Source organism: Eptatretus burgeri, chromosome 8 (assembly GCF_056783735.1).
Source record: "Eptatretus burgeri isolate ZD-2024b chromosome 8, Ebu_testis_v1, whole genome shotgun sequence".
NCBI lineage: Eukaryota > Metazoa > Chordata > Myxini > Myxiniformes > Myxinidae > Eptatretus > Eptatretus burgeri.
Window position 1 is genome coordinate 11778292 of NC_140968.1, and position 28000 is coordinate 11806291.

General features: G+C 43.1%; 2 protein-coding genes and 1 pseudogene across 2 annotated transcripts; all 3 read left to right on the forward strand.

The window, feature by feature from the left end:
* The first annotated feature begins 377 nt into the window (after nucleotides 1-377).
* LOC147021109 (uncharacterized) lies at nucleotides 378-2360 on the forward strand. The gene has a single exon (XM_085890878.1). The coding sequence runs from the start codon at nucleotides 444-446 to the stop codon at nucleotides 2067-2069; it is 1626 nt and encodes a 541-aa protein (XP_085747004.1). The 5' UTR covers nucleotides 378-443; the 3' UTR covers nucleotides 2070-2360.
* An 8077-nt stretch (nucleotides 2361-10437) lies between these two features.
* On the forward strand, nucleotides 10438-18549 carry LOC147021110 (uncharacterized). The gene is made up of 2 exons (XM_085890879.1): nucleotides 10438-10789; nucleotides 16302-18549. Exons 1-2 carry the CDS (start codon nucleotides 10665-10667, stop codon nucleotides 18013-18015), a joined length of 1839 nt encoding a protein of 612 aa, XP_085747005.1. The 5' UTR covers nucleotides 10438-10664; the 3' UTR covers nucleotides 18016-18549.
* Nucleotides 18277-26181, forward strand: LOC147021111 (uncharacterized; annotated as a pseudogene).
* The last annotated feature ends 1819 nt before the right edge of the window (nucleotides 26182-28000 follow it).

Consider the following 28000-nt stretch of genomic DNA (forward strand, 5'->3'; position numbering starts at 1 on the left):
ATGGCCGCCAAATGACGTCATGAAAACATGTTTCCAATGGAATTCCAGTGAAGTGAGAGATAATTTACAAAAAGTTACATGATTTCCTTCTTCATCAAAAACAAACACTAAATTTCACAACATCCTCCACCGTTACATTAAATTATTTAAATAATCAAGTGTGATTCATCGTTCCACACCGATCATTTGGACCTTGTTTAAGTTACATCTGCATACTCGATATTCCGTATCCTGTAGCATTGTAACACTCGTGGAACATGTTTGTTTATGTTTTACAAAACCATGTATTCAACACTTTACAGGTGATGGAATACTTCATTTTACCTTGAACTGAGAATGTTTGTTTCTCTTGCAGTGTGAAATGTGGATGTAAAATCAAAAGGAGACAACTGAAAGATGAGCCACCATTGGTAAATGATGTTCAGGAAAACAAACTCCTTGAAATGCAGAAACTGGAGGGAACTGAGGTTCCTGATGTGAAGGAAAAAATGGAGTTCACAGTGAAACAGAACTTCGGAAATGAAGAACAAGAGGAAGAACATTATCAAGAGGAGCAAAATAAAGTTTTACAAGCACAGAAAGAACAACTTCAGGAAAAAGAAAAGATGTTGCTCCAAAAAAAAGTAGATCTCATCCAAAGAGAGAAGTTTGTTCAGGACAGAGAACGTGAGTTCATGGAAATGGAAGCGCAAAGGAAATTGAACAAAGAATTGTGGTTAAAGGAGGAAGATGAACGGAGGAAACGAGAGGAGGAACAGCAGAAAGAGAGGAAGGAAGAAGAGCAGAAGAAAATAAATGAACAGGAGAGGAAGAAACAAGAAGAGTTAAAGATAAGGGAGCAGGAAGAATCCAGACGATCAAATTGGGAAAAGGATTTTGAGGATGAGAAATTTGAAGTTTGGATCTGGGAAAAGCGTAAAAACACAGAACGTAAGAAGAAAATGGTTGAAGTAGAAAAGAGAATGTTAGAAGTTAAAAAGTGGAAGCAAGATGTTCAGCAAAGAGAGAAAGAATTGCCGATATATCAGGAACAGGAGCTGGAGCGACAGGGGAAGTTAGATGCCTTCATGAACGGGAAAGATGAAGAGCTAAATAAACAGCAGCTCCATATCCACCAAAAGGGAGAGAAGCTTCATAATCGACAATGTAATCTGAATAAATCGGAGGGAGAGTCTCGTCTGAGAGAGAAAAAGGAACAAGAACACAGAGAGCAATGTGAAGTTGCCTGGAAAACAAGAGAGTTGATTCTCATGGAAAGAGAAGAACAGATAAGAGAGAAGAAACGTCATGTGGAGTTGAGGGAGCAACAGGTCCAGGAGAGAGAAACCAAATTGCAAAAAGCAGGAAAACTTGCTGAGGAAGGGGTTGATGAAGAAGTGCTTCTCATAACTGATGATGGGCGACAGAAGCAACAACTGAAACAGCAGGATGTTGATTTGCTCCCACCTGAACCAAAGCCTCAAAGTGATGAAGGGCGGCAGCAGCGACAACAGTACAGTGTTGTTCTTCAACGCCAACCGAAGCCTCTCTGTGAAGGCAGGAAACAACAAGTGAAACAGCATGATGTTGATCAGCTGCCGGCCGAACGTAAGCCTCACCATTCGTCTCAGTCCAAGCTTGTCAATGATGAACCAGCGGAGATAGAAAGGCGTAAAAATAACCTCATGTTCCGTGGAGTGAAGGAGGGAAAAGGGGAACATGACAAGGAGGTTGTGACAAAATTAATTAAAGCCATGAACCTGAACATAGAGCCCGTACGCACTTTCCGCGTTGGACGGTACATTGAGAACAGATTCAGACCAATGAAAGTTGTGTTCAGTTGTGAGTCGGATCGGAATCTTGTTCTTACCAATAACAAGAAGGTTCGCAATTTAACTGATCCCTCTCTCTGGACAAAAAACATTTTTATCACTCCGGATTACACTCAGCTCCAAAGAGAAAAACAAGAGATGCTGCTGAGTGATCTTGAAAAAAAGAGGGAAAGTGACCCAAACGGGAGATATACCATCAAAGGAGATAAAGTAGTCCTCCTGAAGAATCCCAAGGGCAAGCCTCATCTCCAGAGATAACGACCTTCCCTCCTCATCTCCCACCTCCTATAACAGACTCCTCCGTGACACACATTTAAGGGGGAAAAAAATATTAAAGGGGGAAAAAAACACAAAAAAAAGCTTAAAGGGGAAAAAAAACACAAAAAAACAAACAAAAAAACATTGAAGGAGAATATTCCGTTAAAACAAATTCACTTTGACGCAGGGTCTCTTTCAAACACGTGAATGTACCTGAGATCATGTTGGAGCAATCACTGAAACATCTTTTGATCGGACAGTCATGGATAGGGAGTTCACTCCTGATGGACATCTTGCATTTCATGAGGACAGGAACCTCAACTTTCATAGTGAAGGAAGGAAAGATGAGGAAAACCATGGTGGGATCTTGTTGATGGTGAAAATCAATCTATCACCATCTTACATTGTTCATTGGCTGGCTCGCGAACGGAAGCCTCACCCTGATGATGGCAGCAACAGCAGAAGCCATATTGTATGCAGGATCTTCAACAGGTAAGCACTCTTCAATACTTTGGGGCAGGTGGGTTGAACACACAATGGGTGCAAACACAGCCAACCACAAGATCAAAACATCAAGAAAAATTTGTTTTGTGACTTCGTCTTTTACAGACATTGCTGTAAATACTTCCTTTCATGAAGAAGTGTCCTTAATTGTGGAGATAATTGTAATTATTTTTGTGGGAAGGTAACTTCTTGGGGTGATCATCCCCATGCAGAATAAACAACAACAACTTTAACTCCCTTCGATTGGATGAGATCACCTGATTCACCTTGTCATCTGTTGCCTGTTCCATCCAGGCCTTTCCTTTTGTTTTCTTTTTTGAACAAGTTATCAAACTGATTGAGATATCAATGTGTCTAAGCTTTCATATTTCTATTGTTTTTCCAAAGGTCCCTCAGAAGAGGTGCTCGTTCCCTCCTCCAACCCTCACCTGAAACCATCCTTCCGGTTGGAACGTAAGTTGACAAGATTCTTCCTTTACATTACAAATTACAATTTAAAACTTTGTCTAAACTGCCTCTTCTTCACCTGCATCATGTCCAATTTTGTCTGTGCCTCAGAAGTGTTGAGGACAAACACATATTTTGCTGGATTCTAAAACTTACAAGCACCAAGCAAATCTTCCCGTTGGTCGAAGTCTCGCATGATTGTTAATGTATCTGTATAAAAGTCATTCTGCACACCTGGATGATCATTGAAATTGTTTGAAAAACTTCAGTGCAAATCCAGTGGGAGTTTGTGATGATGAAAATAAAGGTGTGAAATTGAAGGCAAAACAAAGGCAAAATTGAATTGAGATGCAGAAAGCAATTGAGAGGATACAGTATTTCCAGGATTGTGTTGGAAGGATTGATAATGATGGAGGTTACGATGATGTCGCTCTCCAGTTGTTTTGACTTCCTTTTGTTGATGTGTGTGCAAACGAAGAAGTTGTAGTCATGGCCGCTGGAGAAGGTGTCATGTTTGGCAGTGGATCCATCATCACTCCATCGACTAAGCGCTCCAGCAAGGTAGGATGAAACATTAGACTCTTACAGATGGTCGATCCAAGATGTTTTTTTTAAGAAACGTGAGTCTCCAGAACGACAGGTACTGAAACCTTCCATACACCTAATTTAATCACTTACACCCTTTTTACGTCCATGTTTTTCAATTTGTCATTTCCTTGTTTGTCTGTCTATCGATAATTGTGTGTGTGTGTGTGTGTGTGTGTGTGTGTGTGTGTGTGTGTGTGTCCTCAATAACTCCAAGACCATGAAACCTCACAGCCTGAAACTTTACAAGGATGTTGAGGGAACTCCAAGGGAGTGCATGAATGAAAACCGGTTGTTTGGCTTCATTCAAACACCCCTATTGAAGATAATTAACGGCATTATTTAATTAACCTTAAAAAAAGGCTCATCCTTCATCACTTTGCTGTCCCTCGCTGTTCGTGTTTTTTTGGGGGGTATTAATTTATTTATTTATTTTTGCATTTTTTTGGCCTGCTCAACAGTGCCTTGACTTGAAATAGGCCACAACAATTTCTTAAAGATAAAGTGGTGACAAATATTTTTTCACTTTCCTCAATCTTATCATCGAATGCCTCATTTTCATTATTCATACCTTCAAATCGCTTATAAACACCTGGAGATGCCAGTGTCCATGGCTTTGTTTCATTTCTGCACATACGATAACCTCAAGAGTCTGTTATTAATGTTAACATTTCTGTGTGATCTTTCATTATCCACTCGTCACTTCCACGTAGATACATATAAAAAATAACGTTCACATCTCACATCAACAGTCTGTGTTGGCGCTGCAGTCCCTCTGGTGTTGCCTCACCCACTGATAATGTTGTGCAATTTTCTTGAAAGGCAGAAGGACAGGAAGATAGAAGTGCACAAAGATTAACAAAATACCAGAGCGGCAGGAACTCCGTGACATCAAGAAGCAAACACAGCAACAATGACTGCATTCTACCCTCCCATATCCGCATCTCCAGTTCAAGCCAATGAAACCTTTGTTGCCCCTGTGTGAAGCGGGGCCATCGCCGTAAAATACAAAACACACAGGAAATGGCACTCTGTGTTGAGGCGCGGCGGTGAAGGTCATGTTTAACCCTCGACCTGTCAAAGATCCCCGGGGGGTTAAATATCACGGAAAGGTAAGCATTGGTCTTATTTGCTCTCTCCCAACTGTCTCCCTCTCTCTCTCCCATCACCCGCCACCCCGCTTCGTATTCCTGTCAGCGAAGTGATGGATGGTACTTGCTCGTAATATAATATGAAATGTGGAACTCCTTATGAAACATATACATATTATGTCTTGTTAAATCTCTCTCGCCACATCACAATGGTAAAGGAGGAGTTGGGCGTTAAACACGATGATATTTATTAAACATCGGGCAAATACCCCCTGGGCGCTCACCTGTTCGCGGCTGGATAAGATAACCAGGGAATCACTAACTGATATGGATGACCCACAAAATACAGGATCATCACACCGTTTTAAAGCCTTTTTCCCTGAGCAGGGGTCAGCTTTTTGCGGGCTCCAATCATGGTCCCCTTTCTTGTGGCAGTTTTTTTTTTACGGCTGGATGCCCTTCCTGACGCCAACCCTTTTGTCGCCTTCAACACGCAGGGATAATTACCAGAATACTGATGGTCATTTCACCGACCTCGGAAGGATGACAGGCTGAGTCAACCCCCCTGACGTTAATTCAGTGGAAAGCGGGGCTCAAACTCAGGACCACAAGGTTCCCAAGCAACCACCCAAACCACTAAGCCAACACCAGGCCACCACCCACAAAATACATCATGGAGAAGAAAGTAAATACCCATGTGTTTTTTTTTAATGCCCTGAACAAACTTTGTGACATCATAGGTGACAAAGGTTGTGTTTAAGTTTCATCGAAATTGTCTGTGAAAGGAAATTAAAGTTCTGGGGAAGGAAGGAAGTGCATATGTTGTGAGCCAACCCCCCCCCCCCCTCATAAACTCTGTCAGACGCCGATTTGATTTTTTTTGTTGTTTTTGTTCATGCTGTGAACAAACTTTGGTACTTCCTCCGTGATGAAGGTTGTGGTGAATGTTCATTGAAATTGTGTGTGTTGTTTTAGAGAAGAAGCTGCAAAGTGTTTGTGGATGGGCAGACTGACGGACTACATGCCATCCCATAAGCTCTCCGGAACTATGTTCCAAGTGAGCTAAAAATGAGGGTGTAAGGGTGGTCAATGTTTGTCCTGGTTTGACCGTCCAACCAAATAAGGTATTTCCTTTCTTCTCCAAAACTACATAAACACACAATTTGGATGAAACTTGACCACAATCTTCATCACCCATGATGCGAAAACTTTCATCACGGCCTCCTGATATTTGGAGGGAACGATGATTTGCTTCACTTTCCTCGGTCCTGTCAGTTACGTGGATACAGTGTAAAAAACCTTTCTGGACTTTGAGCCTGTACTTGCTCTTGCCCCATGCCTGATGATCTCTGTTATCCTGCACCTCCTTCCACAACCTTTGAAGGGAGACATCTTCTTTCTGAACGTGCTCAACTTCTTGCACAGTTACCTAAGGGATGTCAGATTGTGACACTATCAATGGTTTGGTGTCATCCTTGTTGCACGTGGTCTGTGCCCTGGTCACTCCTGCTTGTGCCAGCTGTGGAATCCAGTTTGCATCTGGATCCTTGACCTCTCGTGCTCCTGGTTTTATACCAATCACAAGATCACAAATGGGTTCATCCATGCACATGACTTCCACCTCTCTCATATTGTATGGTGTGTCCACATGGATCTTTGCAACTGGACAGAGACGCAATGCATGTACTATCAATCAGCTTGCAGGAATAGACCTCGTCAGTGATCTGCCTTGTCATCACCAGGTCTTTCTTCACAGCTGCACTCGTACATCATGAGTCTCACAATACCTTCACTTTCTGTGAACTCACAATGTTAAAAAGTTGTGGACGAGTTGTGTCGGTGACAAGAACAAGGTGATTACACTTTGCTTCACATCCGGATCCAGATCCAGCCCATCGGTGAGAAACAAAATGTAACCTGCTTTACCTGGCGGAGGTGTGCGCTCCACTGAGTGTAGTTCCAGTTATTTATGAATGAAAATGATCGAGAATAAACGTTTCGGCCATTCATGACGTATTACATCGCTCCAGACGAGTTTCAAACGGATCATTTGGTGCGCCTTTGGTGGGGCCGCCATTTTTCCCCCATTCCATCGTTACTGATGGAGGACATTGCTCGACCACCGAACTCCCTGATACTTACGAATCTTCAATTTGACAAGTAACAAACAAACAGATAGATAAGAGTGAAAACATCACCTTCGTTCACCTTCGGTGGAGAATGTATTGAGAAAACGGGATGGTGGATGGGAATCTATTGAAGGTGAGGCCTACTTATTTGTTTATACGTCCATTTTTCCACGGATATTCACACAAAGATTGAATGTTCACACCAATACCATAGAGATATAAACGAAGAGCAAGGTGAACCATTATTCACTGTCCAAACTCCTTTATCACAAGGTTTATCATTAATTACATCATCACACTGAATTACACAATTTGGTGTCTCTCTCTCTCTCTCTCTGTCTCTGTGTGTTTTTTGACCGCGATACATTCGGTTGTTATATATTTATCCAATCTCAATCAAACTTGACTGGAGGACTGAGGGTCAAACGATGGAGCTTGTGGCGATTTTATTTGATCCCCTCCACCTTGGGGGCGAGGTCCGTTTTAAGGTGTATATCCGTGAGAAAATAGCTAATTGTGACGTTTTTCCAATGCCGTTTCTCACAACAATCTGAATAACAAAAGGATAATATTAATGTTATGACAAAGAAATATTAATACGAATAATACCTCCTCCCGAAGGGGTTCTTCCTTGGACAAATGTCGTGTTGACGTGTATAAATAGCTTATCGTGGCGTTTCGTGGAAAACACAGAGCAGAAATAGAAATAAATATTTATAAAAAACACAAACACGGATGGATTCCCTTTTTCAACAGTCGGTGCTGCTGTTTAACAGGGAAATGAGAGAAATTTGGAGGAATCCCGACATCCTTTAGGCATTCCATGCTGATCGTCTCCACCACAGAATCACGGACTGGAACCGAGATCTACTGTGATCTATATTCTACACCAGGACTCGTCATAGGATCCTCACTGCCACTTCTCAAGGGAGTGGGTGCACGAGTAAATGAAATAAACACACATCTGTTGCGCAGCGTCAATAATCAGTGTCCCAACTTATCAAAATGAACGTTTTAAAATCCTGTTCTCAATGATGTCAAATATTTGAAAGACAAAAGATCCGTGTTATTCATCAACGTTGGGTCACGTGGTTTTCACTGGAAGAGATTAATTTGAACAATTGTATGTAAAAACATATCTAAATATTACATGAGATTTCAATAGAAATGATGAAAAGCGGGCGTGGCCACAGTCTATTGTGACATCACAGTGGTTGTTCATGGTTACAATAACAATTCCAACAACAGGAAAATCTTAAGACAGAGGTGTGTCGTTAAATCGTCAGTTCGTGGACAGCCGTACACCAGACATGTCGTGGTTTGTTATCGCGGTGTTCGTGTTCACCGTCCTCGGAAGTGGAGCGTCCCGTCCACCGCAGCAGGTAAGTAGGGATTGTCAGAAATGATGATGTAGTGTACTCGGGGAAGGGAGACAACACAATTGGGAAATCAGGGAAATTTAGTTTCTTTGTGGCGCAGGGGCTGGACGAAGGGGGTCTTCACTTGGTATCCCCCACCCCCTGGCCCATTGTGGCTCTCGGCGGCCCTGAGTACTCCACCACCAAACTCCACGAAACTCACGAATCCTCGATTTCCCAAGGAACCAACAACAGATGGATAGGGGTGAAAACTTTACCTTCGTCCACTTTCGGTGGAGGATGTGTTGAGAAAACGGGATTATGGGATGGGAATCCATTCAAGGCTATGTATTTATTACGTACGCACGTTCACACACACACACACACACACATACACACACACACACACACACACACACACACACACACACAAAAATAAATGTTCACAGGAATAATAAAGAGACGAAGATGAATCAGGACGTGCACCATTACTCATCGAGTGAACTCCTTGATAACAAGATTTAACATTAAAAACATCAATGGAGTAAACACACGTCCGTTGTACAATGTCAGTTTTATCAATATCCCAACTTATCAAACTGAACGTTTTTAAATCCTCTTCTCATTGGTGTAAAAATGATTGAAACACAAAACACGAGATGTTAATCAACCTTGGGTCACGTGGTTTTCACCGGAAGAGCTTTATCAGAACAACAAATACGTAAATAATTATATCGAGGTGAAAATATGAACAGAAACGAGAGGAAGGGGCGTGACCACACTGTGACGTCACAGTGGTTGTTCGTGGTTACAATGAGAATTCCAACAACAGGGAGATCTCAACACATAACAGAGCTGTATCGTTAAATCGTCAGTCCGTGGATTAGTGAACACCAGACATGTCGTGGTTTCTCATCGCGGTGTTCGTGATCACCGTCCTCGGAAGTGGAGCGTCCCGACCACAGCAGGTAAGTAGGGATTGTGAGAAATAACGTACTGAACTCGGGGAAGGTACACAGCACGGGGGGAGTTGTTTTTATTATAGTTTGGGATATCAGGCCCAGCCTGGACTTCGGATTTTCGATGGTGTGGGGGGAGATGTTGGGGGAGAGGTAGGGGGAGTGGGGGAGAAGGTGTGGAGCTTCAACAAGTTGGACCTCTGAGATAGAGCTTGATGACACCGAACCATCATGCCTGCTGTGGGATTGGATCATACATCCAAAACACCCAAAACACCCAACACACCCTCTGAATAGGAGACGTTTAGTACTCAAACCCGGTGTTTTTAAAATGTGTGTATAAAATCAATGTTAAATGATGACAGAGGGTCATCATACAGTTTCTCATTCAGGAAACCTTAAATGACCAGAAACCATAAAGAAACATTCCATATTCCCAACTTCAAGGTTCATCTAAAACATCTACATCTGGAGAGTGGAATATTAAATAATGATCCCAGAATGTTTCCCCTCCATGTCCTTGGAATGTCCTCTCTCATCATAACCCAGTTCAATGTTCATTGAACACCTGAACCCCATATTCACCAATGTCGGTCCATCCTACAATGGTATCTCATCAGGTCCCACTGCTTCACCATTTTTCATTCCTCTTAAGTCGGCTGTCTTGTCTTACGACACTTTTTTATGGAAATCAAAGATTCCAGGAGTCTCCTTGAACAAGGAGTCGGTCAGTGAGTGTTGGTGCACAGTTGAAATCCCATATTTACTCTTCCTTGTTTGTCCTTTAAATTGTTGTGATCCATCTTTACCGTGACGATGTGATGAGGAACATAAAGAGAGTTTATCTTTGGTTGGAAACTGCAGGTGAACTTTCCGCACCAAGTAAACTTGGAATTTGTCCCTTCAAGGTAAAATCTCCTTCATGTTCGTGTCGATGGAGGAATCTTCACGGTATACCTTGAGTGTATCTGGTACCACACATTGCACTCCGTGTGCAGTGGAAATTGATCCCCAGGAAGATCCATCTCAGGGCTGGTGGAGTTTCACAGTTTACACATTCACCTCTGAGCCTGGGTTCAAATCTCGATCCCTCCATAAACTGCCACCCTGGTGTTTCACGTGTAATGTGTGTTACAACCATTGGAGGAACATTAAACATGAAGGATTCATCCACCAACACTCATTTATATTGGATGGTAAAGATTCCACGGTGTTTTTTGAAAATGGTCGGCGAGCTATCGCCAGCATTCTGAACAAATTACAAATTACTTCCCAAACCCTCTTACAAACCTGTCCTTAACAAGCGTGGTACAAAAGGTAAACTCTCGAACATTCCATGAACCATTGTGTTTGTTCTCTAAAATTATCAAGAACATGCTATTTTGTCACGAACTTTTTGATTTTGTAAAGTAATTGTAAAAACATTGTTTAGTTTAATTATAAATGAAATAAACATGTTTCCTTCCCCTGGCCTTGTCTATTTCCACAGGTTTTCCAGAACGATGCTGTTGAGGATGGAGGGATGTACCTGGGTCGTGATGTCGTGTTCGTCGTGATTGCCTCCCTTTTGTTTGTCGGTGTGATTATGTTTAATCCATCTCGTTGGTTCAACAAGACGAGGTTCAGGAGAAAGCGCTGCATTCACTGGTAAAGAACACAAATGACTTTTCATCAATATTTATACCTTCATCCAAGGGGACACGATAGCTCAGGCTGTGGATGTCGTATGTAGTCCATTTTGGTGGGAACACCCACACTTGTTACGCCAAAGAGTTTAAAAAACCCACAATTTTAATTTTGTGTAAGTTGGTGATGGTGACCATCTTGGATTTCAAAATGGCTGCCATGAAGAAGTCCACTGATCCTGTATAAAATCAAAGTTAAATTTGGTGTAAATACCAACATTTGTACTGATCGAGGTTGAAAAAACAAATGTAGATTTACTTGCAGTAAAGACTTGTAATTACCTTGAACTTCAAAATGGCTGTCATAGTGAGATCTTGTGGAACAATACTCATTTTAAAGGGAGGGGACACCTTTGGTGAGCTATCACTTTGGTGAGCTGTCACTTTGGTGAGCTGTTTTCAATTATACTTGTGTATTAAATAACCTGTGTATCAAAAACAAGCCTGTGAAAGTTTCAGGTCAGTCTGTCTTGTAATTCATGAAAACACAGTTGAAGGCAAACAAAATATTAAATCAGAACTTCGTTGTCGATGGCACACCATCCCATATTCCCTCGCGCACTGCTTTGTCCCATTAACGCTCGGTGAAATTTTATCTTGCAAAATGGATTGACTATTCTTTTCTATTTGATGTGCTTTATGACCAAAGTCTTACTATGTTTACTCAATCAGAAGTCATTACAAGCATGTCAACGTTTCATGAAACATTAATTTAACACTGTCCAGCAAAATAGAACTGTTTTTTTTTTAATTCGAAAATCAGTTTTAAACAGATTCTCCATTTTCTGGAAGTCAGAACCACCTGAAACCAAATTATTTTCAGGGATATGTGATATTGTTGCGGATCCAGGATCCGCATCCGTCCAACATGATGGCATCCAACATACAGTGGTCCCAAGACAGTTATTTCAGTAATATACGTCAGATAGTCCCTTCTTGTCTAATGGGTCAAACGGGACAGTGCGTTGTGTGAATCTCATGGATCGGTCCGATTAAATCTCTGAACTCATTCTTATTCTGTTACGCTATCCCTGAGGCTAATCCAAGCAAGGGGTCCTCACGGAAGCCAGCCATGGAAAAAGAACACACCAAATGATAACAACTTACTTTTCAACCATGTGGCTCACTCTTTTCAACCCATTTCTGCGTCTAGTAATTATATTGTTGTGGTTGACGAAATTCACAAACCACCATTCAGGTCCCTGAGGTGAGATATCTCTGTAAGTATATGTGTAGTTAGGCCCAAACCCGTTGTTTAGAGGGAATAAATGTCATTCATGCGGGCTGCGACCCTTTTAGATAGCCGTTTTTCTTTTACTATCTTTATTTTGGACCATCCGCCATTACTACCACCACCAACCACGTCTCAACAGCCATCACACAACAACCACCAACCACAACGCCGCTTCACGCCAACAGCCACGACCTTTACCGTCACAACTCGCCACCATCGTATCACCACCATTCTTGCGCCACTTGTGGGCACCGATACTGGACTCGTGCAGGGCGCGCACCGAGCAGCGTGTTCAGAAACATCACAGACTTTCCGAGGAAAACGGATCAAAAACGACTCACGCCCACTTCTGTTCCGTCCTATCGGTGAGCGTGGGGCGATTTGGCCCCGCCTCCAGGGCGTTGGATTGCGGTTGCTGTATGCAAATTAATGGATCAAAAAGCATTCACGCCCACTTTTCCTCGGTCCAATGGGGAGCCAGTTAGAGGTGAAGGGTCGGAGGTAAAGGGTCAAAGGTGAAGGAGCGAGGCCACAGGGGATATAAGGGGGCCGCGTTCGTCAGTCGAGTCAGTTGGGAGTTGTCGGTGGAGCTGGGAAGAAGTGGTAGTAGTCAGAGTGAAGAGGACGGAGCTGTGGAGAGGTGGCGGCGGCGAAGGCGATCGAGGGGGTGCTCGCGTCGGATTCGGGGAGCTGCGGAGGGAGAGGCCGGCGGCGCGACCGAGGTCGTGGTGGAGATGCTCGTCGCGGGACCCGAGACAGGGAGATATCCTCCTTTCCCCCGAGCATCAACAACCCCCTCCTGTTTCCCCCCGCGCTGAGATAGTGCGAGAAGGGGGCCCCGTCCCCACCCCATACCAGGCAGTCCCAGCGAGGCCCGCGGAGTCGGGGCGCCAGCGCCATTTCGCGGCTCATCACCAGACGGGTAGGCCCGACGCGGTCTCGGCCCCAGGCCCGCCTCATCCTTGAGGGTGGTCCTTTTCTTTTGCTTTGGGTATATGTGTTGTCGGCGCCGTCTGTGAAGTAAAACTGCATAAGTGTTGCCGTGTGCTCGCGTAGTCGGTAATAGATCTGCATTGTGTTTCTCTTTTATATTTGCTTTTTGTGTAATATTGTGTTTCTTCTTCTTTTACATTTGCTTTTGGTGTAATTGTATATGTGTGCTTTCCGTTCATCGTGAAATAAATGTGCTTTATGTTGAACTGTTTTCCCGCTTCGCTTCGTCTTTTCCTCTGTTGAATCTCCATCTTACTTCACGTAAAGGGTTGGTCGTGGGCTAAAACGCCCGATAATTAATCGAACCGTCGAGGCCGACGATAACACCGCTCGGTTATCCCGATAGTACGGAACGGGTCGCTTAAAGTGGCCCGTGTCCGAAGTCGACCTGCGGCGAGGTGCGATCGCCCGGTCTACCCTCCGTGTGGGTACTTCGGTAGGTCGAATTTGGCGAGCAACCCTATCCCACGTGGGGGGCCGATTGGCACGATCGTGGTGAGGCCGAAAGGTCCACCCTTGACTAGTTCCCGGCGTTAGTCCGAGAGGGTCACGACGGGATTGTCCGTCCGGTGGGCGACGTGCCGCGATTCGAGTTACGTGGCCGTTCGCACGCCGGCGGGCGCGAATCTGCAACAATATCTTTGTCCTCTTTTCAATCCAAATCTCCATTAAATAATTATATCTTTGTCCTCTTTTCAATCCAAATCTCCATCTAATAATTGTATCTGTCCTCTTTTCAATCCAAGTCTGCATCTAATAATTATATCCAACCTTTTCCTTCATTTCATGACACAGATCAGGGCCGGCACTGCACACAACACTGCATTTTATAAATGACCGCATACTCAATGGCGGCGGTCACATGCGCATCCCCGGGATAATTTATAATCGCACACATAGCAGGGGACGAATGGCACACCTTGTTCGGGTCTGTGAATGTGTTTACCATAGCATCTTACCATCGGTCTTCGCTGACCACCGCGACCCCAGGTGTCTCGCACGGATGGCGAACATCCACTCGCCTCTCCACCCGGCGAGGCTGCAGCCAGGCAGAGGCCCGCTGTACTCCTTGGGCCGCATGACTTACAGACAGGCAGCACATTGACCGGCGCTGACCACGGGTCGCCGTGGACAGCCCGGGAGTTTGGTGCAGGCCATCACGGCCGGACCGTGTGCTGTCCACGGCCCAACCAGAGCCCCTGATTCAGGTGACGACACGTCGTTTCGGATCGTCACCCTCGCCCGCACTACAACGTCGAGAAAAGTATGGTTCGTGGGGCTGTCGGTCATCGTCTTTCCTGCTCAGCGTTCCTCATCTGCTTATTCCAATTTCATCACCAACTCACCTGCTGAATCCGTCTTCTTCCCCGCCTCGTCCCTGACTCCACTCACCCACATGATCCTGTTTGCCTTTCTCCACCCACTGCTCCGGACTCTGCCTTCCTCCACCCACTGGATTCTGACTCCACCAAAAGCTCTTCTTTCATGCCTGACGGTCGTGACCTATTCTCTGGATCGATGTTGAGCTGCTCAAAGTGCTACGAAGCAAGAGACGACGTGCTAGCTGTCAGGGAGGTATCACCAAGCGGAGCATCCCCCCAAAACATACTGGTGGTGCAATCAGTCAATCCTGCAAGATATTGAGAGACCGTTAGCCCCATCTCCTCTCCTCTTTCTTCTCATTAAGCCTTCTTCATCTGGATGTGTGTGTGTGTGTGTGTGTGTGTGCGTGTCTGTGTGTGTGTGTGTGTGTGTGTGTGTGTGTGTGTGCGTGTGCGTGTGTGTGTGTGTGTGTGTGCGCGTGTGTGTGTGTGTGTGTGTGTGTGTGTGTGTGTGTGTGTGTGTGTGTGTGTGTGTGTGTGTGTGTGTGTGTGTGTGTGTGTGTGTGTGTGTGTGTGTGCGTGTGTGTGTCATGTGCCTGTCCTCGCTTAAGTTCAGAGTGCACAAGAATTATATCGGGATAATTGCTACGTGTCTGCTTTTGTAAGTTTCTTGTATTATTGGCACACCACACTTTTCTTCCTGTCCCTCCTTCCACACAACAATAAAAACTACTAATCGTGCCACATATTTTTCCTCGCCTGCCTGTTCATAAATTATAAGTGGAAATGTTCCCAGCTCGTTTTTGTCTTTTCTTTCATTGATCCAGCATGGTCCGTATCCGAACCTCGCCTGGACTTTATTCCTAACGATCCGTTCCTTTTAGCCGGTATGTCATTGGCAGTGTCGCTCGGCTGCATCTGATCCGGTAAGGTGATCTGGTTCGGACAAGACGTACCTAGGGCGAGTCCCCCTGTAATTAGATCACGTGGTTATATTTCTTGGTAACCGGAAAACTATACAGAGGACCCTCGGTCATGTAGTTGAGTTATTGGCGTTCACGGTCCATTAGTGACCCACCACATCACAGACTTATCCGTGTGTGATGGCCTGCAAGTCGGGTGAGTCTGGTGGGAAACCGAGATAGCTTCACCCCCTGGTGGTCTCACCAAACCCCCGGCCCACAACAATATTATCATCAATCTTTCTATTTACTGTGTGACAGTGAGATCTTTCTTTTCTTTGAGCTCTTTCTTTTTTAATTCGATCGATGGTGAATATTCTAAAAAGTCCATATCCCATTATTTTCGTCTGTGATGTATGAGTGAAGTAATTTAATTGTTGAAAACAGTTCATGATATGAACCATGTCCAACCCACGTGACACAAGTTTAAACCTCTGATTGGAATTTTTTTTGTTCACACAAAGTAACAATGATGTCTTTAGGAAGATTTTAAAAGGTTTATTATTGAACACTTGTTGTGAATAAAAAGTAAAACTCACTTATTAAGTGTTGATTTCCAAGGATAAGTTGGTTGTTCTTCTGAGATGGCGGATATTTTTAAATCCAAGATGGCCGCCAAATGACGTCATGAAAACATGTTTCCAATGGAATTCCAGTGAAGTGAGAGATAATTTACAAAAAGTTACATGATTTCCTTCTTCATCAAAAACAAACACTAAATTTCACAACATCCTCCACCGTTACATTAAATTATTTAAATAATCAAGTATGATTCATCGTTCCACACCGATCATTTGGACCTTGTTTAAGTTACATCTGCAAGCTCGATATTCCGTATCCTGTAGCATTGTAACACTCGTGGAACATGTTTGTTTATGTTTTACAAAACCATGTTTTCAACACTTTACAGGTGATGGAATCCTTCATTTTACCTTGAACTGAGAATGTTTGTTTCTCTTGCAGTGTGAAATGTGGATGTAAAATCAAAAGGAGACAACTGAAAGATGAGCCACCATTGGTAAATGATGTTCAGGAAAACAAACTCCTTGAAATGCAGAAACTGGAGGGAACTGAGGTTCCTGATGTGAAGGAAAAAATGGAGTTCACAGTGAAACAGAACTTCGGAAATGAAGAACAAGAGGAAGAACATTATCAAGAGGAGCAAAATAAAGTTTTACAAGCACAGAAAGAACAACTTCAGGAAAAAGAAAAGTTGTTGCTCCAAAAAAAAGGAGATCTCATCCAAAGAGAGAAGTTTGTTCAGGACAGAGAACGTGAGTTCATGGAAATGGAAGCGCAAAGGAAATTGAACAAAGAATTGTGGTTAAAGGAGGAAGATGAACGGGGGAAACGAGAGGAGCAACACCAGAGAGAGAAGAAGGAAGCAGAGCAGAAGAAAATAAATGAACAGGAGAGGAAGAAACAAGAAGAGTTAAAGATAAGGGAGCAGGAAGAATCCAGACGATCAAATTGGGAAAAGGATTTTGAGGATGAGAAATTTGAAGTTTGGATCTGGGAAAAGCGTAAAAACACAGAACGTAAGAAGAAAATGGTTGAAGTAGAAAAGAGAATGTTAGAAGTTAAAAAGTGGAAGCAAGATGTTCAGCAAAGAGAGAAAGAATTGCCGATATATCAGGAACAGGAGCTGGAGCGACAGGGGATGTTTGATGCCTTCATGAACGGGAAAGATGAAGAGCTAAATAAACAGCAGCTCTATATCCAGCAAAAGGGAGAGAAGCTTCATAATCGACAATGTAATCTGAATAAATCGGAGGGAGAGTCTCGTCTGAGAGAGAAAAAGGAACAAGAACACAGAGAGCAATGTGAAGTTGCCTGGAAAACAAGAGAGTTGATTCTCATGGAAAGAGAAGAACAGATAAGAGAGAAGAAACGTCATGTGGAGTTGAGGGAGCAACAGGTCCTGGAGAGAGAAACCAAATTGCAAAAAGCAGGAAAACTTGCTGAGGAAGGAGATGATGAAGAAGTGCTTCTCATAACTGATGATGGGCGACAGAAGCAACAACTGAAACAGCAGGATGTTGATTTGCTCCCACCTGAACCAAAGACTCAAAGTGATGAAGGGCGGCAGCAGCGACAACAGTACAGTGTTGTTCTTCAACACCAACCGAAGCCTCTCTGTGAAGGCAGGAAACAACAAGTGAAACAGCATGATGTTGATCAGCTGCCGGCCGAACGTAAGCCTCACCATTCGTCTCAGTCCAAGCTTGTCAATGATGAACCAGCGGAGATAGAAAGGCGTAAAAATAACCTCATGTTCCGTGGAGTGAAGGAGGGAAAAGGGGAACATGACAAGGAGGTTGTGACAAAATTAATTAAAGCCATGAACCTGAACATAGAGCCCGTACGCACTTTCCGCGTTGGACGGTACATTGAGAACAGATTCAGACCAATGAAAGTTGTGTTCAGTTGTGAGTCGGATCGGAATCTTGTTCTTACCAACAACAAGAAGGTTCGCAATTTAACTGATCCCTCTCTCTGGACAAAAAACATTTTTATCACTCCGGATTACACTCAGCTCCAAAGGGAAAAACAAGAGATGCTGCTGAGTGATCTTGAAAAAAAGAGGGAAAGTGACCCAAACGGGAGATATACCATCAAAGGAGATAAAGTAGTCCTCCTGAAGAATCCCAAGGGCAAGCCTCATCTCCAGAGATAACGACCTTCCCTCCTCATCTCCCACCTCCTATAACAGACTCCTCCGTGACACACATTTAAGGGGGAAAAAAATATTAAAGGGGGAAAAAAACACAAAAGAAACCTTAAAGGGGGGAAAACAACAGAAAAAAACAAAAAAAAACATTTAAGGAGAATATTCCGTTAAAACAAATTCACTTTGACGCAGGGTCTCTTTCAAACACGTGAATGTACCTGAGATCATATTGGAGCAATCACTGAAACATCTTTTGATCGGACAGTCATGGATAGGGAGTTCACTCCTGATGGACATCTTGCATTTCATGAGGACAGGAACCTGAACTTTCATAGTGAAGGAAGGAAAGATGAGGAAAACCATGGTGGGATCTTGTTGATGGTGAAAATCAATCTATCACCATCTTACATTGTTCATTGGCTGGCTCGCGAACGGAAGCCTCACCCTGATGATGGCAGCAACAGCAGAAGCCATATTGTATGCAGGATCTTCAACAGGTAAGCACTCTTCAATACTTTGGGGCAGGTGGGTTGAACACACAATGGGTGCAAACACAGCCAACCACAAGATCAAAACATCAAGAAAAATTGTTTTGAGACTTAGTCTTTTACAGACATTGCTGTAAATACTTCCTTCCATGAAGAAGTGTCCTTAATTGTGGAGATAATTGTAATTATTTTTGTGGGAAGGTAACTTCTTGGGGTGATCATCCCCATGCAGAATAAACAACAACTTTAACTCCCTTCGATTGGATGAGATCACCTGATTCACCTTGTCATCTGTTGCCTGTTCCATCTAGGCCTTTCCTTTTGTTTTCTTTTTTGAACAAGTTATCAAACTGATTGAGATATCAATGTGTCTAAGCTTTCATATTTCTATTGTTTTTCCAAAGGTCCCTCAGAAGAGGTGCTCGTTCCCTCCTCCAACCCTCACCTGAAACCATCCTTCATGTTGGAACGTAAGTTGACAAGATTCTTCCTTTACATTACAAATTACAATTTAAAACTTTGTCTAAACTGCCTGTTCTTCACCTGCATCATGTCCAATTTTGTCTGTGCCTCAGAAGTGTTGAGGACAAACACATATTTTGCTGGATTCTAAAACTTACAAGCACCAAGCAAATCTTCCCGTTGGTCGAAGTCTCGCATGATTGTTAATGTATCTGTATAAAAGTCATTCTGCACACCTGGATGATCTTTGAAATTAGTTGTTTGAAAAACTTCAGTGCAAATCCAGTGGGAGTTTGTGATGATGAAAATAAAGGTGTGAAATTGAAGGCAAAACAAAGGCAAAATTGAATTGAGATGCAGAAAGCAATTGAGAGGATACAGTATTTCCAGGATTGTGTTGGAAGGATTGATAATGATGGAGGTTACGATGATGTCGCTCTCCAGTTGTTTTGACTTCCTTTTGTTGATGTGTGTGCAAACGAAGAAGTTGTAGTCATGGCCGCTGGAGAAGGTGTCATGTTTGGCAGTGGATCCATCATCACTCCATCGACTCAGCGCTCCAGCAAGGTAGGATGAAACATTAGACTCTTACAGATGGTCGATCCAAGATGATTTTTTAAAGAAACATGAGTCTCCAGAACGACAGGTACTGAAACCTTCCATACACCTTATTTAATCACTTGCACCCTTTTTACGTCCATGTTTTTCAATTTGTCATTTCCTTGTTTGTCTGTCTATCGATAATTGTGTGTGTGTGTGTGTGTGTGTGTGTGTGTGTGTGTGTGTGTGTGTGTGTGTCCTCAATAACTCCAAGACCATGAAACCTCACAGCCTGAAACTTTACAAGGATGTTGAGGGAACTCCAAGGGAGTGCATGAATGAAAACCGGTTGTTTGGCTTCATTCAAACACCCCTATTGAAGATAATTAACGGCATTATTTAATTATCCTTAAAAAAGGCTCATCCTTCATCACTTTGCTGTCCCTCGCTGTTCGTGTTTTTTGGGGGGGTATTAATTAATTAATTATTTTTTGCATTTTTTTTGGCCTGCTCAACAGTGCCTTGACTTGGAATAGGCCACAACAATTTCTTAAAGATAAAGTGGTGACAAATATTTTTTCACTTTCCTCAATCTTATCATCGAATGCCTCATCTTCATTATTCATTCCTTCAAATCGCTTATAAACACCTGGAGATGCCAGTGTCCATGGCTTTGTTTCATTTCTGCACATACGATAACCTCTAGAGTCTGTTATTAATGTTAACATTTCTGTGTGATCTTCTTTCATTATCCACTCATCTCTTCCACATCGATACATGTAAAAAATAACGTTCACATCTCACATCAACAGTCTATGTTGGCCCTGCAGTCCCTCTGGTGTTGCCTCACCCACTGACAATGTTATGTAATTTTCTTGAAAGGCAGAAGGACAGGAAGATAGAAGTACACAAAGATTAACAAAATACCAGAGCGGCAGGAACTCCGTGACATCAAGAAGCAAACATAGCAACAATGACTGCATTCTGCCCTCCCGCACCAGCATCTCCAGTTCAGCCAATGAAACCTTTGTTGCCCCTGTGTGAAGCGGGGCCATCGCCGTAAAATACAAAACACACAGGAAATGGCACTCTGTGTTGAGGCGCGGCGGTGAAGGTCATGTTTAACCCTCGACCTGTCAAAGATCCCCGGGGGGTTAAATATCACGGAAAGGTAAGCATTGGTCTTATTTGCTCTCTCCCAACTGTCTCCCTCTCTCTGTCCCATCACCCGCCACCCCGCTTCGTATTCCTGTCAGCGAAGTGATGGATGGTACTTGCTCGGAATATAATATGAAATGTGGAACTCCATATGAAACATATACATATTATGTGTTGTTAAATCTCTCTCGCCACATCACAATGGTAAAGGAGGAGTTAGGCGTTAAACACAATGATATTTATTAAACATCGGGCAAATACCCCTGGGCGCTCACCTGTTCGCGGCTGGATAAGATAACCAAGGAATCACTAACTGATATGGATGACCCACAAAATACAGGATCATCACACCGTTTTAAAGCCTTTTTCCCTGAGCAGGGGTCAGCTTTTTGCGGGCTCCAATCATGGTCCCCTTTGTTGTGGCAGTTTTTTTTTTTTTACGGCTGGATGCCCTTCCTGACGCCAACCCTTTTGTCGCCTTCAACACGCACGTATAATTACACTGAACAACAAATTTCAAAATTTTTTTTTTACTGGAGATGTGTAAAGTGATTAAGACTAATTTGGGTACGCTGATTTCAAAAATCATAACCGTTTTGCTGTATCACGTCAGGATTTTCAGGAACAGAAATATTCCCATTGCCTAGAAGTCAGGATTTCAATGAAATTTACATATGTCTTTAACATGTCTATTTCGTACAATTGTTGTTAACTTGTGTTATATTTCTTTCTTTCAGATAAAGATGAGTTGGCGTTCCTGTACCAATCATCCTGACAACTTCTGTTATGTCTGTGGTCGGTATACCAAAAAAGATCAACAGCGAAGTATATCTACAGCAGTGAAAATGAAGGCCGCCTACTTTCACTACTTCGGGTGTAAGGTGGGGGACCAAGAACAGAGCTGGGCACCACACATCTGCTGCACAAGCTGTCACACAACCTTGACTCAGTGGTTGGTGGGCAAGCGCGCGAGCATGCCATTTGTGGTGCCCATATGGCGTGAGCCGCAGAATCATCATGATGATTGTTATTTCTGCTGCACAAGCATCGCCGGCTTCAACAAGAAGAATAAAGGTCACATCAAGTATGCTGACTGCGTCTCTGCTCGTAAACCTGTGCCTCATGATGACGAGAACCCCGTTCCAACACCTCCAGCTGATCAGAACATAGCTGTAAGCAGTGGTGAAGAGGATGGTGATGATGAACCTTTTGAACCCGACACTCAAGAATCACACCTTCTGAACCAGGGAGACTTAAATGATCTTGTAAGAGATCTCTCGCTGTCAAAGGCGAAGGCAGAGCTGCTTGGATCAAGGCTGCAGCAGTGGAATCTACTTGAACCTAACACCAAGATATCCTTGTTCAGAGCACGTCACAGAGACATGGCTGAGTTCTTTGAGATGGAAGACACGATGACATTCTGCAGTGACATCAACGGTCTGTTGAAAGAACTTGGGTGTGATCACGATCCTGCAGACTGGCGCCTCTTCATCGACTCTGGGAAGAACAGCTTGAAGGCTGTTTTGCTCCAGAAGGGCAACGAGAAACCATCAGTCCCACTGGCTCACGCGTTCGGCATGACAGAGACCTATGAGACTATGCGGCAGCTGCTTGATTCCATCAAGTACAATGACTTCAACTGGCACATCTGCGGAGACTTGAAAGTGGTGGCGCTGTTGTTAGGGCTGCAGTCAGGCTACACGAAATACATGTGCTTCCTTTGTCTCTGGGATAGCAGAGACGACAAGAATCACTGGACGAAGAAAGATTGGGAAGAGCGAAAAGAGCATGTACCTGGTCGACACAACGTGAAGCATGTCGCCCTTGCCGACCCAGCCAAGGTTTTCCTTCCACCACTCCACATAAAGCTCGGCTTGATGAAAAGTTTTGTACGGGCAATGGATCTGAATGGGCGTGGGTTTTTATACCTCAAGGAAAAGTTTGGCAACACCTTGTCGGAGGCCAAGATCAAGGCTGGTGTCTTTGTTGGACCGCAAATCCGACAGATTATGAAGGACGAAACTTTTCCGACAATTCTAAACCCCAAAGAGCTGGCAGCATGGAGGAGCTTCAAAGCTGTGACGGACAACTTCTTGGGGAACGAGCGCGCGGACAACTATGAAGAAATAGTGCAGCAGCTGCTGGAGTCCTTCAGGAAACTTGGCTCCAGGATGTCCCTGAAAATCCATTTCCTACACCAGCACCTGAACTTCTTCCCTGACAACTTGGGAGCAGTCTCGGACAAGCACGGCGAGCGATTCCACCAAGAGATTTCACTCATGGAGACGCGTTACCAAGGGCGGCACAACCCGAACATGATGGGCGATTTCTGCTGGTTCCTGCATCGTGAAACTGACACAGAGCAGCACAAACGCAAAGCCAAATGCCTAAAGCATTTTTAATTACATTCTGGTGGAGTTTTTCTGTAATTTCTATAATTTTGAAGCATTCATGATGAAATAAATGAATAAATGAATTTTTGTAAATTTCATTGAAATCCTGACTTCTAGGCAATGGGAATATTTCTGTTACTGAAAATCCTGACGTGATACAGCAAAACGGTTATGATTTTTGAAATCAGCGTACCCAAATTAGTCTAAATCACTTTACACATCTCCAGTAAAAAATTTTTGTTGTTCAGTGTTATAAGTGGAAATGTTCCCAGCTCGTTTTTGTCTTTTCTTTCATTGATCCAGCATGGTCCGTATCCGAACCTCGCCTGGACTTTATTCCTAACGATCCGTTCCTTTTAGCCGGTATGTCATTGGCAGTGTCGCTCGGCTGCATCTGATCCGGTAAGGTGATCTGGTTCGGACAAGACGTACCTAGGGCGAGTCCCCCTCCAATTAGATCACGTGGTTATTTTTCTTGGTAACCGGAAAACTATACAGAGGACCCTCGGTCATGTAGTTGAGTTATTGGCGTTCACGGTCCGTTAGTGACCCACCACATCACGGACTTATCCGTGTGTGATGGCCTGCAAGTCGGGTGAGTCTGGTGGGAAACCGAGATAGCTTCACCCCCTGGTGGTCTCACCAAACCCCCGGCCCACAACAATATTATCATCAATCTTTCTATTTACTGTGTGACAGTGAGATCTTTCTTTTCTTTGAGCTCTTTCTTTTTTAATTCGATCGATGGTGAATATTCTAAAAAGTCCATATCCCATTATTTTCGTCTGTGATGTATGAGTGAAGTAATTTAATTGTTGAAAACAGTTCATGATATGAACCATGTCCAACCCACGTGACACAAGTTTAAACCTCTGATTGGAATTTTTTTTGTTCACACAAAGTAACAATGATGTCTTTAGGAAGATTTTAAAAGGTTTATTATTGAACACTTGTTGTGAATAAAAAGTAAAACTCACTTATTAAGTGTTGATTTCCAAGGAATAAGTTGGTTGTTCTTCTGAGATGGCGGATATTTTTAAATCCAAGATGGCCGCCAAATGACGTCATGAAAACATGTTTCCAATGGAATTCCAGTGAAGTGAGAGATAATTTACAAAAAGTTACATGATTTCCTTCTTCATCAAAAACAAACACAAAGGTTCACAACATCCTCCACCGTTACATTAAATTATTTAAATAATCAAGTGTGATTCATCGTTCCACACCGATCATTTGGACCTTGTTTAAGTTACATCTGCAAGCTCGATATTCCGTATCCTGTAGCATTGTAACACTCGTGGAACATGTTTGTTTATGTTTTACAAAACCATGTATTCAACACTTTACAGGTGATGGAATACTTCTTTTTACCTTGAACTGAGAATGTTTGTTTCTCTTGCAGTGTGAAATGTGGATGTAAAATCAAAAGGAGACAACTGAAAGATGAGCCACCATTGGTAAATGATGTTCAGGAAAACAAACTCCTTGAAATGCAGAAACTGGAGGGAACTGAGGTTCATGATGTGAAGGAAAAAATGGAGTTCACAGTGAAACAGAACTTCGGAAATGAAGAACAAGAGGAAGAACATTATCAAGAGGAGCAATATAAAGTTTTACAAGCACAGAAAGAACAACTTCAGGAAAAAGAAAAGATGTTGCTCCAAAAAAAAGGAGATCTCATCCAAAGAGAGAAGTTTGTTCAGGACAGAGAACGTGAGTTCATGGAAATGGAAGCGCAAAGGAAATTGAACAAAGAATTGTGGTTAAAGGAGGAAGATGAACGGAGGAAACGAGAGGAGGAACAGCAGAAAGAGAAGAAGGAAGCAGAGCAGAAGAAAATAAATGAACAGGAGAGGAAGAAACAAGAAGAGTTAAAGATAAGGGAGCAGGAAGAATCCAGACGATCAAATTGGGAAAAGGATTTTGAGGATGAGAAATTTGAAGTTTGGATCTGGGAAAAGCGTAAAAACACAGAACGTAAGAAGAAAATGGTTGAAGTAGAAAAGAGAATGTTAGAAGTTAAAAAGTGGAAGCAAGATGTTCAGCAAAGAGAGAAAGAATTGCTGATATATCAGGAACAGGAGTTGGAGCGACAGGGGATGTTTGATGCCTTCATGAACGGGAAAGATGAAGAGCGAAAGAAACAGCAGCTCCATATCCACCAAAAGGGAGAGAAGCTTCATAATCGACAATGTAATCTGAATAAATCGGAGGGAGAGTCTCGTCTGAGAGAGAAAAAGGAACGAGAACACAGAGAGCAATGTGAAGTTGCCTGGAAAACAAAAGAGTTGATTCTCATGGAAAGAGAAGAACAGATAAGAGAGAAGAAACGTCATGTGGAGTTGAGGGAGCAACAGGTCCAGGAGAGAGAAACCAAATTGCAATAAGCAGGAAAACTTGCTGAGGAAGGAGTTGATGAAGAAGTGCTTCTCATAACTGATGATGGGCGACAGAAGCAACAACTGAAACAGCAGGATGTTGATTTGCTCCCACCTGAACCAAAGCCTCAAAGTGATGAAGGGCGGCAGCAGCGACAACAGTACTGTGTTGTTCTTCAACGCCAACCGAAGCCTCTCTGTGAAGGCAGGAAACAACAAGTGAAACAGCATGATGTTGATCAGCTGCCGGCCGAACGTAAGCCTCACCATTCGTCTCAGTCCAAGCTTGTCAATGATGAACCAGCGGAGATAGAAAGGCGTAAAAATAACCTCATGTTCCGTGGAGTGAAGGAGGGAAAAGGGGAACATGACAAGGAGGTTGTGACAAAATTAATTAAAGCCATGAACCTGAACATAGAGCCCGTACGCACTTTCCGCGTTGGACGGTACATTGAGAACAGATTCAGACCAATGAAAGTTGTGTTCAGTTGTGAGTCGGATCGGAATCTTGTTCTTACCAATAACAAGAAGGTTCGCAATTTAACTGATCCCTCTCTCTGGACAAAAAACATTTTTATCACTCCGGATTACACTCAGCTCCAAAGAGAAAAACAAGAGATGCTGCTGAGTGATCTTGAAAAAAAGAGGGAAAGTGACCCAAACGGGAGATATACCATCAAAGGAGATAAAGTAGTCCTCCTGAAGAATCCCAAGGGCAAGCCTCATCTCCAGAGATAACGACCTTCCCTCCTCATCTCCCCCCTCCTCTAACAGACTCCTCCGTGACACACATTTAAGGGGGAAAAACACATTAAAGGGGGAAAAAACACAAAAAAAAGCTTAAAGGGAAAAAAAAACACAAAAAAAACAAAAAAAAACATTTAAGGAGAATATTCCGTTGAAACAAATTCACTTTGACGCAGGGTCTCTTTCAAACACGTGAATGTACCTGAGATCATGTTGGAGCAATCACTGAAACATCTTTTGATCGGACAGTCATGGACAGGGAGTTCAATCCTGATGGACATCTTGTGAATTTCATGAGGACAGGAACCTGAACTTTCATAGTGAAGGAAGGAAAGATGAGGAAAACCATGGTGGGATCTTGTTGATGGTGAAAATCAATCTATCACCATCTTACATTGTTCATTGGCTGGCTCGCGAACGGAAGCCTCACCCTGATGATGGCAGCAACAGCAGAAGCCATATTGTATGCAGGATCTTCAACAGGTAAGCACTCTTCAATACTTTGGGGCAGGTGGGTTGAACACACAATGGGTGCAAACACAGCCAACCACAAAATCAAAACATCAAGAAAAATTTGTTTTGAGACTTCGTCTTTTACAGACATTGATGTAAATACTTCCTTTCATGAAGAAGTGTCCTTAATTGTGGAGATAATTGTAATTATTTTTGTGGGAAGGTAACTTCTTGGGGTGATCATCCCCATGCAGAATAAACAACAACAACTTTAACTCCCTTCGATTGGATGAGATCACCTGATTCACCTTGTCATCTGTTGCCTGTTCCATCCAGGCCTTTCCTTTTGTTTTCTTTTTTGAACAAGTTATCAAACTGATTGAGATATCAATGTGTCTAAGCTTTCATATTTCTATTGTTTTTCCAAAGGTCCCTCAGAAGAGGTGCTCGTTCCCTCCTCCAACCCTCACCTGAAACCATCCTTCCGGTTGGAACGTAAGTTGACAAGATTCTTCCTTTACATTACAAATTACAATTTAAAACTTTGTCTAAACTACCTGTTCTTCACCTGCATCATGTCCAATTTTGTCTGTGCCTCAGAAGTGTTGAGGACAAACACATATTTTGCTGGATTCTAAAACTTACAAGCACCAAGCAAATCTTCCCGTTGGTCGAAGTCTCGCATGAGTGTTAATGTATCTGTATAAAAGTCATTCTGCACACCTGGATGATCATTGAAATTGTTTGAAAAACTTCAGTGCAAATCCAGTGGGAGTTTGTGATGATGAAAATAAAGGTGTGAAATTGAAGGCAAAACAAAGGCAAAATTGAATTGAGATGCAGAAAGCAATTGAGAGGATACAGTATTTCCAGGATTGTGTTGGAAGGATTGATAATGATGGAGGTTACGATGATGTCGCTGTCCAGTTGTTTTGACTTCCTTTTGTTGATGTGTGTGTAAACGAAGAAGTTGTAGTCATGGCCGCTGGAGAAGGTGTCATGTTTGGCAGTGGATCCATCATCACTCCATCGACTAAGCGCTCCAGCAAGGTAGGATGAAACATTAGACTCTTACAGATGGTCGATCCAAGATGTTTTTTTTTAAAGAAACGTGAGTCTCCAGAACGACAGGTACTGAAACCTTCCATACACCTAATTTAATCACTTACACCCTTTTTACGTCCATGTTTTTCAATTTGTCATTTCCTTGTTTGTCTGTCTATCGATAATTGTGTGTGTGTGTGTGTGTGTGTGTGTGTGTGTGTGTGTGTGTGTGTGTGTGTGTGTGTGTGTGTGTGTCCTCAATAACTCCAAGACCATGAAACCTCACAGCCTGAAACTTTACAAGGATGTTGAGGGAACTCCAAGGGAG